Source organism: Periplaneta americana, chromosome 13, assembly GCF_040183065.1.
Source record: "Periplaneta americana isolate PAMFEO1 chromosome 13, P.americana_PAMFEO1_priV1, whole genome shotgun sequence".
NCBI lineage: Eukaryota > Metazoa > Arthropoda > Insecta > Blattodea > Blattidae > Periplaneta > Periplaneta americana.
This window is the reverse complement of record NC_091129.1, coordinates 83,793,433-83,809,573: the sequence shown is the minus strand read 5'-3', so window position 1 is coordinate 83,809,573 and position 16,141 is coordinate 83,793,433. Positions and strand designations below refer to the sequence as shown.

Genomic DNA, 16,141 nt, shown 5'->3' with positions numbered 1-16,141 from the left:
TTCCCTCAACCCAATATGAGCAAATGCTGGGTAACTTTCGGTGCTGGACTCCGGAATCATTTCACCGGCATTATCACTTTCATCTCATTCAGATGCTAAATAACCTAAGATATTGATAAAGCGTCGCAAAATAACCTAGTAAATATATATATATACATATATATATATATATAGGCTAGAGAGAAGTGAAAAGAATGCAATGTAGTATGGTTATAAATGCAAGGAAAAACGAAGGAATAGATCGAGGACATAAAATAATAAAAAGAAGGAACATGACGAGAAGGAGATCGGAGCATGATATGTAGATGGAAATGAAAAATGAAGTAGTTAAAAAAAGAGGAAAATGGTAAGATATAATGAGTTTGGGGAAACATATATAACATAACAACATAAAGCACTAAACCAAAGAGAAAACAAAGGCCATGGAATGGAAGATACTTCCAGGGAGTAGAAAACGCAAGATCAAAATGGAGGACGAGTATGGGAGAATTGGAATTGTAGAATAAGGAGGAAGTATCGACTAGACTGTAAGGAAGAGGAAGAAATAGGAAGATGAATAGTAAGAGGAAGAGTGTGGTAAGAAAAGTGGGAGAAAATGAACAAAGCTCTACCAGAAATACACTAACACAAATGTTGTTCAGTTACAGTGCCATACAGTTGCTTTCACTGTCAATAAGGTACAGCTTTAAATAAGAGTGTGACTTTATTTTATATGTGTTCTGTCCTTCCCACTGAAATGTCTCCTGTAAAACTTATCTAAATGCGCCACCTGTTGATTCATCGCTTAATATCATCTCCTGTTCTATGAATAAGGAAGACGTTAATTAAATTGCCTGCACATCTATATGGCACACCATCAACATTGGTATTTTGGTCACAATCTTCTTAAAGCGTTTTCTCTACTGATATCGATATTGTGTGTATATGAAATAGCTGTACACCATAATAAATAGGAATACTTTCTGACCACGTTGTCAAAAATCTACAAGAAAATTTTCAAACACGATACAAAAAAAGGACAGAAGACAAAGACAAACCCTCAGTCACTACGGAAAAGAGAGAAATGTCGACTTTCTTATTGGGTGTCGAAAATAGTCTCTGGAACTGAAGTCTGAAATTGATCTGTTTACGAAACAGGCAGACTTTAAACAATTAATTTTATACTAATTTAAAAATAATTTAATTAAGGTAAGATCAGGCTCTTGGAGCAAGAAATTCACTTCATCGAAGAGAATATATTGTGATTGGTTCTCAATGAATAAATTACTATTAAATTGTAACAAAACTAAAGTAATCCAATTTAAATCGTGCCCAAACTCAACCCCGTAAATTTCAAGCGCAATAATTTTACAACAGGCCCCTAACAATATCTTAAAACAATATAGGCTACTTTGCATACTTCCACTGGATAATGAGTTTTGTGATATTATTTTGGGGAAAATCTAGATATAGTAACAGTATATTCATACTACAAAGAGGAGTAATTAGTATAATAATAATAATAATAATAATAATAATAATAATAATAATAATAATAATAATAATAATAATAATAATAGGTGCCAAATCTAGAAAATCGTACCAAATCTAGAAAATCGTGAAGGAACATTTAAAAAAATACAAATCATGCCCATATATATATATTTTAATTAATAATCTTCATTCTATGTGATCATGAAAACGTTCTCATTCAACTGTTCATAGTATAAATAATCGTCATAAAAATGACTCATACTCCATCGAAAACTCTATCGTGCTATCAAAAAGAGTGCGTTATATCGCAGTAACAATTTTATGGATATAAAAAATCAAACTCAAAACATAACATTATTTGGGGCCAAATTAAAGAAGTATCTAGTTTCTCACACCTTCTATTCTGTAGATGAATTCATGTCATTCAAAAACACTGTATGAATATTTCTTCTTGTATTAAGTGTTAATACTTTTATGTTTTAATAGTATATTGTAAAACCCTTGTCTATATATTTCAACTAGACTGTGACTATGAATTAAGACTTTGTAGTACTATTTAGACTTTTTTGACATGTTCCATATTCTAGCTGTGAAGCGATGTACGAATACCATGGGTTGTAAATAAATGGAATACAATTGAGGGGCTTAGAACAAAAAGCAGGTAAGTGACATTATTAAAAAAATGAAGTGCGTGTTGTGATACCCCAAAAGGATGTTTCTTTGGGATAAAATCAGGTAAGTGATCACACTGTGCAGTGTTGCTATATGGGCATCATTTCACCAAACTAGTGTATAATATTCCATTGCATGTAGAACTTTAACTGTAATTTTCTCAAAACTAGGTTTCCGTCACTTACCTGCTTTTTGTTCTAAGCCCCTCAATTGTGATGTGATATGGTGTTCTGTATAGGGTATTACAGTTACAGAAAAATGCATCATTTCGTAACTATGTAACGGCTCCAATATCAGGAAAATATGGGAAGGAGAATCGTTCCGTTTGCATCCGTTTCGAAAAATTATTCCCCAGGACTGTTTGCATCCAAAAGGCAGGCTCTTCCTCCCTTGGTTTCTGAGGCTGGATACTTATTTATTTGTTTCGTGTAACGGATCCAAGAGGCGGTAACTCCCTTCCCTGGTTTTCAAAGCAGGAGATTAACTCCTGTTCACGAGTTCAATTGGCATCCATGTCTACAGTTCTATTCTCAACAATTTCAGAATATGATATCTATTGAAGGACAACTAATTTACGATCATTAAGCAGTACATATACAGAGTGTCAAAAAGTATTTCATTTTTGAGAGGAGTTAGCATGCACTAAAACAAAAAAAGTCTAACAAACATGGATCCTAAAACTCATATCTTAACAGCTATAAGCTCTTGTTCACCACCGCTATACAAGGTACTCAATGTGATGTCCATTCATAATATTAAAGTATCCTTCTGCCCTACGTCTTAGGAATTAACGCACTATTTGAAATAATTCTGGTTGATCTCAGATGTGCTGGCATTCATTGATGACGCATTTCTGTAGTACTTGTACCGAGACATCCTTTTATTTTTAATTCAATTTTTATTTTACCTGAGTTTTTGAATATACTACACTCCCACCCCCACTACTAGTGAACTTCCAACCGTTCTCCACACAGAACCAAGGCCGCGTATATAGTCACAGTGCCTTACGGTCATAGTAAACAGTACTGAGTTAGTGACTATAGTATGTTCCAGAAATATGTTCGCGTTTTCCAGTGACGAAAGAGCTTTCAATATTGAATCATATTTTCGCACAGGTACTGTCCTCCGTTTGCCTACGTCGCATCCCGATTTCCCCCACCCGCTTCTACTCGCCCCTCTGTAAAGGCTAGTGGTTGAGCTGTCTTAACTCTTTCCTGAACACATTAATCTCTGTTAGGAATTGGACGTCTACGCAATATTATACAACTGTTTAAAATAACTTAAATAAAAGGGCCTCGTTGATTAAATGTCACGTGATTTCCCCTCTTTCTACGATCCTTCGACAACACCACTTGGACGGGCACTAGATAGCATGTCTGAGTAATTTTATCTTTCCGGTTAGGGCAGAAGTGAAGATTGAATTTACAGTACGTAAGGTACTCTTTTATAGAGGAGGTGCAGAATTATTTCAACATGAGTTACTAGTACGAAGGACGAAACTGGTAATTGGAATTAGGTAAAATAGTCTATTATGCGATAATATGCACAAAAGAACTGAAGTCTGTATCGAAATGAACGGCCAACATTTTCAAAAATATGTTTAAATATCCATATTATGATTATTTTTCAATTTAACTTCATTCTCTATATTGTACGCTAATGTGCTGTAGACAGTATAATATACACTGCATAATGAATTCATTCGAATGGATAGCTCAGTTCGTGAGTAAAAACACTTATTGTTAATGCAGTACTGTATTTTGATGAAACAAAAACCTAATGAAAATTATAAAACTCACAATCGTGATATTTCCTACTTTACGTAAATGGATTAACTACTTTTCTTCCCTCCTATATATATAGTCCCATCGCTCTAATTGCCGGTAGCCAATCGCGTTGCAGGTCGGCTACATTTAAACGTGTGCGTCTTGTGATTCGCTGATTCATTTCTTAAGGCTCGATAAATACTTAATATAATCGCCCGCCATTTTGGCTCTTTCGTTGGCGTTCGCAGAAAGCACACGAAGACGTTATTTGCCGCTCAATTATTTGCTGAATTACAGTGCGTTTGATTTATTATCATAGGAGCTACGACATGATAATGTTTAACGGTGTGACAAATAGATTCCTCGTATGTTAGCTCGGGAACGAAAGAACAAAAATGGCGAACGATACTACCTATCTAGAATTTATAGAGCCTTCACTTCCTAAGACGTAAGCAAAGAGGCGGAGTCACGCCGGAAATAACACCGTCGCGACTATAGTAAAGTGATTTGCTTGTATTTTACGCAGTATCATCGAATTTCAGTCGTGGAAGGGGTAGCAAACGGTGTTTCCGGTTCTCAACCGTTAATCCAAAGGTATAGCGACATTAATATTAGAAATTTTAGTAAAAATGAAATGATGTCTCTGTACATCATTAATGATTATTATAATTTTTTTTTATTTTATCACTATTTTTTCCTGAAGATTCAAACTGTGCATAGACAAGAAGGAAAGGGAGATATGGACGACGATGAAGTTGTGTAAAAAAAGTGAACGGGAAAAGAAGAGGAAAATGAGAAGAAAATGGTAAGTTAGGAAAATGGAATGAAATAAGAAATTGAGTATGGTAAACAGAGGTAAACGGACCTCATAAATTTGATAGTGCAACTTTGAAATTTAATAACTTGCTGCATTTAAATTAAAATTTGTCTACAATTTTTACAAGTGGCCATCAATATCATCCCTAACTATGGTGAAAAGGAAGAAAAATTACGTTATTAATTTGAGAATCACGGTCGCAAAAACATATTAAATGTAAAATATTTAAATATCTAATAAAATTAAGAAAAAAACTTAATACTTATCACCCTAAAACAGAAGTTCACCACTATGATACAAGGTACAATTATTGTCTTTCAGAACCTAGAGTTAGATTAAGTACGTCCAAAAATGGTTCAGTTCTATTGCTATAACATTGTTTAATAAGTTATCACAAAAGGCACAAAATTCAAGTTATATACAATTTAAATCTGTTTTGTATAACTGGTTAATCAACCATTCATTCTATAGTATTAATGAATTTCTTGACTCCATTGTAAATGTATTCTAAATTTATAAGCTGCATTACTCTGTATTATTACGATTATTATTAATATTGATTATTGTTACCATTATTACCAGTATTGTTATTTAATTTGTATTGTTGTATTTATCTCTTTTTACATTTTATGTCAAATATTATTTTATATCTCTTGTAATTCAGTATATCTTACGTCTACTGCAACAAATTATTGCTTAATAAACAATTGATTGATTGATTGATTGATTGATTGATTGATACTTGTCCGCTCATAGGTAACAGTTTCCCCCAGTACCGGGACTAGTTTAAGTTAGTATCTTTCTGCAGCAAAGATCAGAATATGTTTTGTGGCAAGTGGATATAAAAGAACATCACATTCTGCATATAATGAGAATTTTATATTTTGTACATTTAATACACTGCAAATATTTAAATAACAAAATGACACACAAACTAAATAAAAAGCATTCTTTAAGTTTCTAAGAACTTCTGCTTAAGACAAATTGAAAGAATCAAAAGACATATTATAGAAAAATAATGTTATATCTTTGGCGCGAAAAAGTTTCCACTCGAGAATAAATGAAGGGTTCAGAACCATAGTGGACCATGCGCCATTTACTAAAACCGTAGAAAACAAGAGTTAAAATGAAGTTATTGCCATAATTCAATGAAAACATAATTATAGCAAGTAATATAAAGTATAAACATTAAAAGTAAATGATATGTCAATCTTCATTAAACTATGGTATTCACTTAACTTTAACCCTGGCTTTCTCCGTTTTTAATAAGTGGCGCTTGGCCCACTATGGCTCTGAATCCTTCAAATGTGAAGTAGCTTCTACTATCAGTGATTCAGGAGAAGACGAGCGCAGAGTGAGGAGAAAGAGTGATTAATAGATAATGTTATGACAATAGTGCAATACTTGTACTGCTAGTAAATGGAAATAATGTTTCTACTTACTAGTACAAGTATTACACGTGTTATCGTAACATTATCTATTAATCACCTTTTCTCCTCACTCTGCGCTCGTCTTCTCCTGAGTCACTGACTATACTAGCATGAATATTCGGTAGTTGGTTCCACTTTACAAACTCGCCTCTTTGCATTTAATGGCATGGATTACACTTGCCTCAAATTGACACTTACCTCGGTTCGCCTTATTCAGAAAATAGATAGACCTTGGAAATAAGTAGAAAGAAAAGAAGATGAAGAAATGGAGTATGAAAGTAATGGAAAAGGAAAAATATAATAGACAGAAGACGTGTAAAGAAAGGATATGCCTACAAGAAGTAAACTTATGATAACAGATAGTATTTGGAAAGAAATGATCTAATAATCGGAGAAAATACTGAGAAAGTTCAGGTAATGAGATAGACAGGAAAGAAATGGGCTCTAAAGTCGAAGTATTATGTCCTTAAAATGTAGACAAGGTGTGCAGATAAACACCGATAAACATGGTGAGTGGAGCGTAACAGAATCAGTGATTACTGTCGCATTTGAAAACGACATTCGTAATTGGTTGTTAATTGGCGATAATTTTGGATCAGCTATGTAATAATGTGGAAACTGCTTTTTGTGCAGGCGCAACCATTTGAATTCACGACCCTGTGCCCCGCAGGATTCCCGTTTAATCGAAATCGAACCCCCAGTGTCATCTGTGTATTGCTCTACAGAGGATTCCACAGGCTACAACTATGTTCGTTTCGTTCCCAGGGGTACTGCCGTTTATGTCCAAGTGGTGGAACCCAAATTCAATCGCCCAACTCGTTGAAATGGTTCAATTCCCATACAAATGAATAAGAACTACATGCGCATTTGGATATCTCCAATTTAGTAACCAATATGCAGCTTTTAACTGAAAACATATACGGATTGGTATTCACGGTAAATAATACAAGGATATATTGCTGACGCCAGCGTTTCTGGCACGTGTACTTGAATACAACGCACAGTCTGCGAACATCTGTTGATAGTGTAGCTGAGAATGGTACCACCTCCTATACACGTCACGTCAGCAATCTGCCAAAAACAGTTGTCAGACTTGTTGCTCAGCCTGCGGTAAAAGTAACATACTTGCACTTAACTTTCACTACACTAACGTTCCTGAGGTGTGTCCTTGAGTACAGTGTCCAGTCAGTGAGTTTCTGTTGTCACTGCAGCTGAGAACGGTACTTCCTCTTTAATAAACGTCAATCAACAATTTGCCAAACACAATTTCCAGCTTTATCGTCCATAGAGTGCTACAAAAATAAGACACTCGCACTTCAGGTTCCCATTACTTATTTCACATGCCAAAAACGGTGGCGCGGCCTATACGTGGAAACTAAAGTCCGCTACGAATAAGAACATGGGAAATACAAGTGTGGTATAAAGTAGTACAGAGAATGCCACACACAATTAGTGAATTTTCAAATGCACTTCCTTATCTTACCGCTAGGCTGATCTAATGGGATATTTACTGTCGAATAGTGCATTGTCTGGAGTTAGCTATGAAGATACCTTGGTACCTACGGATGCATTTGCTGCATTAGAAACGCTTATTTATTGGAACAATTGAAGAATTTGATCCCAAAACGCGTAAAGTCCATTTTTATGAAAGGTCTGGAATAGTTTTTGTATTCACCACTCTACGAACTGAGCGAGTTTTCAAATGACATGCACAATAACACAAATTTTATATAAGTATTGATATTCTTTTGGAAGAAAACATGCTAAAAATCATGATAGATGCCTCAAACACACACACACACACACACACACACACACACACACACACACACACACATATATATATATATATATATATATGGTCAAATGGACCAAACGAGTTTTGGGATCACAATCTTCGTTAATTCAGTTATCAAAACAGCGAGATTTTCGGAAATATTCTAAAACGCGAAAGGAAAATTCTAGGAGGACTTTGTTACAATACTTAAGTCTAAAAAGTGACGTAAATAAGGTTCAGTCTGAGGTTAAATGCCTTCTGGTCACCATCGTGTGAAGCCCATTAGAGTTAGCTCGACGATATTCCATGGCACTTGACAAACGTTTTGTAACCTACGTTGAATCCTGAATGATTCCATGTAAAATTCAGCTTTTCCGCGATTTAAATGGAAGTGCTGTACGTCATGACATCACACAAACTACAACGACTAATTAATTTTTACAAGAATGAACAGTGTTCACAAAACCAGAGTGGACACTTCATACACATTATTTTCAAACGGTAACTTAGAAATTAAATTAAAACCGTTACATGGATTATTTATTATGACTCCAAAATAAAGGTGAAAAAATTAAAAATGAAGTTAGTGAGGATTTAAAGATGATAACATAAGGCGTGAATCAATAACTTTTACGGTTACATGCACTTTTTAAGGCTATGCACTACTAAGTTATTTTTTTTTTTAATTTATATAATGTTCATTTAGGCACATGTTCTTGAAAATTTTATCCATGACTGGTATGTAAACTGGTCTTTATTTCACCGTCCTTAGCAACCTAAACAATTTGATGAATGAACCAAAGCAGATACCGGAGTAGGAGCTGCCATGGCAGCAGGAAGTCATGAAGAAAATGGAATTTGAGCTCTCTTAGTTATTGCAGCTATAACTACAAGGAAAGAAATAATCTCTATTTCAAAGCTACCTTTCAACAACTCCAAATAATAAATATAATTCCTTTATTCACAGCACTGAATTAAAAGTTTTTAAATCACTCTCTACAAGACAACCAACACATTAGCAACAATAAAATCCATATATTCAGTAATGGTTCCGTGACCACCAGTTTAGCAACGACCTCAACCCGATAGAGAACTTGTGGTCGAACCTGAAAATTCTGGCGTCGCGATGGAATCCCAGCAACAAGATGGAGCTGCTAGAGGCTATCATGAATTCATGGTGATCACACCAGAAGGTCTCCGACAATTGGTGTTCTCAATGCTACGAAGAATCGAGGCAGTCATTAAATCAAAAGGACATCTCACAAAATATTGAGAAATATTGCAAAACATCTTCTGAAATTGTTGTTTTTAACTTCATTCTCCAAATTCTAATTTAGTGTTGATTAAATTTTCAAACACTGAACATTAGGACATGTTTTTCTGAAAAATTGTGTTCAATTACGATATAAATTTCAACTAAAATAGACTGCTGAATGCAATATTCAACGATCACCGAAAAATGTTCAGATTTAATTTCACTACTGCATATGAATATGCCATTGTGTGCTTCTAGATTTAACACTGTTATAATATAAATTTAAAAGTCATGTTGAAGTTAAAGTTCATTTAAGTTGAATAATGTATAATAAGGAAAATTATATTACAATTTCAGTCAACAATTTAACACATTGGTACAAAAACAAGTTTTGTTACAATGATCACATTATAACCTAATTCTTGGTTGTATCCAAGAATTATAACCTGATAACTGTAACAAAACTTGTTTTTGTACCAATGTGTTAAATTGTTGACTGAAATTGTAATATATTATAACCTAATTCTTGGTTGTATCCAAGAATTATAACCTGATCATTGTAACAAAACTTGTTTTTGTACCAATCTGAGAAGTTGTTGACTGAAATTGTAATATAATTTTCATCATACTCTTATAATATGTTTAAATGTGGATTTTTCGAAGAACTGTAGCATCTCCAAATCCATTATCTCAATCCGTCGTACAAAGTACATTACCTTCTTAACAATTTTTACACTTTTAAACCTTTAAGTTTTATAAAGTTTTATATTTTATAAAGTTTTATATTTTATAATAAGAGTTAAAGTACACATCATTGGTAATGAATTTATTGTTTATAAATGAAGTCAGTTATCTAATTTTTCGGAGAGAGAAGGAAAGTTTTTGTGAAACGCAGAAGTTTAGTCTTATTTTTTTCAATTTCAATTTGTACACGTGTTTGGAAGACATTGCAAAGAAAATAAACGATAAACAGAAATGTCATTAGTAACACTAAAAAGAAACGAGTTGTTGGGAAATGAGTAAAGCGAAAATGTAAAAATATTTTTTCCATTTTCATGACAACAGTTCCTTTATTTTCCCCCACTTCTCGTTCTTAAACATTTAAAGATGGAGTAGAAGCACTTAATTTCACGTTGTTATTATTTTGTCACTAATAATACATTTCCCTTGGTCCATGGATGCGGATGAAAGATTACGAAATAAACAGCCACTTTCAGCCGGATGTTCTGTCATCTCTTGCTCGCCATTTCACCACAATCCAAGTACCCACTTTCAGCGACTCACGCTTAAAACAACACGGCTCCGGAAAGGGAGTGAGGGAACGCATGAAAAATGGCAGTTGCAAGTTGACATAAACGCTGTATTATTTGCCTCTCTTGTACTTTGATCATCGCTGCGCGGCGTAATTTGTTTGTCTATGCAAAGAATACGAACAGGAGATCAAAGTACCCGGCAGGAAATACATAAATAAGACACGATGGCTATGATCAAACAAAGAGAACACAGCCAATTAGCATCCGTATAGATTGCTGCTCTTCTGTACATCTTGTTAAAAAGTCTTCGTTCCATCTGCCAATATTACATCTCGCTGGCTGATCCGTGGCGCGCAGTGTGTGTTCAGCTATTTGGAATCGAGCAGATTCTGACTTGAACGTTTCTTTTTGTAAGGCTAACGAGCTCCAATCCTCATTATTTCCGTACCAACATGGCTCTCGCTCAATTCTCTCCCAATTTATAGAAGTTACTGACCGAAAATAATTAGAATGGCCATATATATTAAGCCCAATTGATACGTTGCAAACATTTGAGAGAGTTTCAATGTAGTATCAGGACATCCGAGACTAGCCTTAGCTCAGTACGCTAAAAGTTTATAACCAACGTGTACCTACGTTGTTCCCGTATAATTTATGATCGAAAAAGTGACTGAAAATAGGTTCTTTGTAAACTGCTTAGTTATTTCTTGTCGTTCCCACCACCACTAACCATCACTATCAGCATCCAGAAACAATATCTTGGCTATAAATGTACGTTTCGGCCCATTTAACACTTCGATAGCTAAGAAATGATACCTCGTATATACAAAAATGCTCGCTTCGCGTAATTATATTATTATTTAGATCAGGACCGGCAAGGAGTACTCCCCGCTTTGGTAATACAGAACTGGAGCTTGCCCGTACGGGAACACAGCTGAGTAGCTGAGGTAATGTGGTAACGTGCACTAGAGATGTACAGTTGAACAGTATAGTAGTGGCGCGGCGGTGGAAGGTCATGCTTATTCCTTATCAGTAGTACCACTGCTTGTGTGATTGTAAATAAATTGTAACTAATAAAATAAGCAGTAAATAGAGAAAAAAACTAAATTAACAGTAACTAACCATGTTTATTCTACTCGTATTAAATTGTAGTACTATATGGGCCTACTATGCTTGAACAATAATAATAATAACAATAATAATAATAATAATAATAATAATAATAATAATAATAAATCAGAGCTTTTACGTTAAATTTCTTGTCAAAGAAAACAACATTATCACAGTTTATAAATCTAAAACTTTATAAACAACATAAGCGTACCTAGGAAACAAGCACATTATTGTGAAAACAATTAACGTAACAGAAAGGAATACATAAATTTCATACAGGCCTATATTTTTTTGAATCACAATACAAAATAATAAATATATCTAATTGCCAAAAAAAAAAAAAAAAAAAAAAAAAAACAGATTTACAAAGGTCTTATATTTGTTTCCCATCCCCCTCTCTTTTAATAATGTTTACAAAGTATGGTGTAATGGACTTTCATACAGTAAGTCTCTCTACAGCTGTTAACCTACGCCCCATTTGCTCTTAACTTAGTTTTAGTTCTCGGTATTATGCTTCAGGATCGAACTTTAGATTGTTAAACACGTTAAATACAAATTGAAATAATGCCACTTAGCCTTACGTCCTCACTTAATAGAGTGAGTAAATTCGTCATTTCATTACTAACGATATCTTTATCTTTTTCAACATGGAACACATCATAATGCCGCATTAAATTATATTTTCTGCACCTGACATGCACCTACTTTGATGCTTTAAATAAAGAATAACAGTTTCCAATCATTATTAAACTCAGTTCCAGGTTTCCGCTTTGCGACGTCCATGGAGATACGTAGTAGGCCTACATACTTCACCCCTGACTTGTACGAAACGAACTGCCTACTCTCCCCTTCCCCGCTACCTTACAGAGGGGTAGCAGTCGTGCCCGCGAGAGAACAAACATGATTTCATTTGCCCGTACGAGTAAAACGCTCATACGGGAAGCCAATTGCCAGTCCTAAATTAGATTAACTAAGTTACTATTATATTCACAAAATTGGACAGTTAGTAACTAATATTTTGTCCTCGAGAAGATCATCTTGCAAAGCGGAAACATTTACAAAAAGTTTTTCTATTTTGAGAAAAATTATTTTCTAAGTAGGTTTTTGTGATACAAGTTCGTCAAGGTTTCCTTTTTAGTAGAGCACATAATTTGTGAAACGAGGCGAAGGCGTGTTTCACAAACACACGAGAGCCAAAAAGATAACATTACGAATGTGTATCATGCAATGTTTTATCTACGATAGTACAAATTTGCGTTAAATAAATATTTAAATTTGGAGAGGTTATAAGAGCACGGTTTCTTGGCCGTCTAAATTCAGAACAATTAAGAAATAAGTATTCGCGGAATGACAGCATGTTTTAAACATGATCACGATTTCATGGCCGTCTAAACCGGCCATATTCAACAAAGCGATAGGAAAAGTTGAATGCTATATGTTATTGCAATGGCTAGGCCTTCTATGTATAACGTAACTTCAGAATAATACGGAATGAATTAATGTAAATATTAAAGTTAAATTTGTTACTTATTTGTGTTACGTGTAATATTTTCGTCATGAAAGATCGAGGTAACGCATTAATTTTTATAGAATGTAGTTTGTACATTGACTATTGCTTTTTAATTGGCACTGCGTAAAATGAATAGCCTTGTGTAAAGTGATTACTTACATTTTTACACGCTAGTGTTTTTAAAAGTACACTTTACGCACTGACAAAAGTGGGTAAAATGCAACTTTAAGCACTATCGTACAAAAATCTTTATTTTTATGCATCTGAAAATTTACAGATACTATGTATCACTTGCTATTTAATTTCTGTCCATAGTTGCTTATGCAAGCCTAGGGAACTATGTGCTCTTGACTTGTAATTAGTAGAGTCCGTTGGACTATTGCGTGGAGGTTGTCGTTCTATTTGTCTTTAAAATCAATATTTAATTCTCCTCTGATATCCTCGTTAGATTAATTACATAAAAAATTGTATCAAGCTACTCTTCGTACCAACATCTTTCCGGATGCCTGAACTCTAGGATACTCTCTTTTGTTGGGTGCTTTCGTCTGAAAGCCGTACAGAAAGCCTGGTGTTGCCATGGCTTTATAAATTTAATCATAGTATATTTTCCAAATCTATCTATTAGAATGCTTACTTATTATTGTGTAACTCCCTGATGTAATATTGATACAGTGCGTATACTAACTGGCTCCGCAATGAAGCAAGCGGCAGATTCGACCCGGCAGCGATGTAAAGTTGGTACTGTACTGTGTAGCGCCTGGTTTGAACACGTAAGAATATTGCATCACCTCTCTTGCACCCTCCTACCCTCCACCATTCAATGCGGCCAAGGTCATTGGCTCTACCTGCTTGATACCAACACGCGTTTTCGCGTTCTCCTTACCACTTCTCCTGCGAAGCCACTTAGTATACGCCATGTATTATCCTTACTAAATGGTACCGAAAACTAAAACTATACAAGTTGGAAGTGATATAACTGTGGAGATCGAAAAGAGCAGTAGATTATATTGAAATAATTAAAAAACTAATTACACCATGATTGTCGGAAGAAAAATAAAGGAAGTAAACTTGCGAATACTAAATGAAACAGTAGAGCAAGTAGACAGCATCAAATGTTTGGGATGTATTATAAGCAGTAACATGAGCTGTTGCCAGTAAGTCAAAAGAATAATAGCAATGGTAAAGGAAGCTTTTAATAGAAAAAGAGCATCTTCTGCGCTCCGCAGGGAGGAAAAAAACTAAGGAGGAGACTGTAGTGAAGTGTTTTGTGTGAAGTCCGGCGTTGTATGGAGCAAAAATATGGACATTACGACGAAGTGAAGAGAAGCGACTAAAAGCATTTTAAATGTGAATATCGAGAAGAATGGAGCGTGTGAAATGGACAGACAGAATAAGAAATGAGGCTGTGTTGGAAAGAGTGGGTGAAGAAAGAAAGATGCTGAAACTGATCAGTAAGATAAAAAGGAATTGGTTGAGTCACTGGCTGAGAAGAAACTGTCTACTGATGTATGCACTGGAAGGAATGGTGAACGGGAGAAGAGTTCGGGGCAGAAGAAGATATCAGATGATAGACGACATTAAGATATATGGAGACTAAGAGGAAGGCAGAAAATAAGAAAGATTATAGAATGCTGGGTTTGTACTGAAAGACGTACCATTTGGTAGGGCACTATACAGAGTTTTCAAAAATAGAGGGAATAATTTCAGATATGTATTCCCCATATGTAGACAATACAAAAAGTTCATTGCAACATGTGTCCGGAAATGCTTGGTTTCCGAGTTATGGCCTTCAAAACAGTGATATTTACCGGAACGTTTTTCTTCCCGCAGGTAGGTGTCGTGGCAGAAGATATAAACAGAGGACACTCTGACAGTTAATTCCGAGACGAAGGATACATTGAGCGTTGTGTTTGGCGTCATACTGTGCGAAATGTACTCAAATCAGGTGTCAGAAGTGCACTTCATGTACGGTAAGGCGAATGGCAATGCTGCGCTGGCTCATCGTTCGTACCAGGAGAAGTACCCTGATCGACGGATAGGTAGAGGTGGCCCAATTGCTTGGCCTCCACGCTCACCTGATTTGAACCCTATCGATTTCTATTTGTGTGGTGCTATTTAAAATCATTGGTGTATTCGTCTCCGGTGCCTGACATGGAATCCCTACGGAATCGAATTGTGGCAGATTGTGAGGAAATACGCAATACTCCTGGAATTTGGGATCGTGTTCGCAGGGCCATGAGACATCGATATGAGGCCTGTATTCAAGCAGGAGGTGGACATTTTGAACATCTGCTGTAAAGGCAAATAACTGCGGAAAGAAAACCTTTCCGGTGAATATCACTGTTTTGAAGGCCATAAATCGGAAACCAAACATTTTAGGACATATATTGTAATGAACTTTTTGTATTGCCTACATATGGGGAATAAATACCTGAAATTATGCCCTCTATTTTTGAAACACCCTGTATGTCGTATATGTAAACGATTTTCAATTAATTACATGGTTAATTGAATCGGTCATTGCAAAACCACCTGAGTCCACATTTTTACGAACATTTGTTACCGGTACTATAGGAAGCACTGTGGACAAACGCATAATTTGCAGTCAAAACAACATGAGTCCGATCATTACTAAGCATTCTATAAAATCTTAAAATATTGAGTTCTTTCAAAACCACATCAGTCCAAAAGTCATGTGACTTTAACGCATATGGAGCCATGACGCATTTACTATCATGCACTTCTTTGTCAAGGTGTTGTGCAGTGAGTGTAGTTCCAAGAATTCTGTAGAAGAAAAAATAATCAACAGTGTTCTATGAAAGTACCTGTACCAGATAAATTGACACTGTAATAAAACTACGTCATTTTAAAGCAGAAATGAACAAGATGTGTACCTGTGTATCTTCAAGGACTTGTAGAAGTGCATGATATAAAGAGAAAAATTCCCCGAAGAGAGATCCCAAAGTAATAAATTTTTTGGAGTGATAACATGCAATTTATGTTATTTTTTATTGTGAACTAAATATATGTCTGTACTCATACATTGCCATTAAATATGTGACACAATGGTACGAA

At 35.1% G+C, this 16,141-nt stretch overlaps 1 protein-coding gene across 1 annotated transcript in view; it reads right to left on the bottom strand.

The window, feature by feature from the left end:
- LOC138711638 (opioid-binding protein/cell adhesion molecule homolog) overlaps positions 1-16,141 on the bottom strand; it is a 357,054-nt gene that overhangs the window by 328,865 nt on the left and 12,048 nt on the right. The window contains exon 2 of the mRNA XM_069842769.1: positions 7,123-7,229. Within this exon, the coding sequence (XP_069698870.1) occupies positions 7,123-7,229 (107 nt within the window). The remainder of the gene's footprint in view (positions 1-7,122; positions 7,230-16,141) is intronic.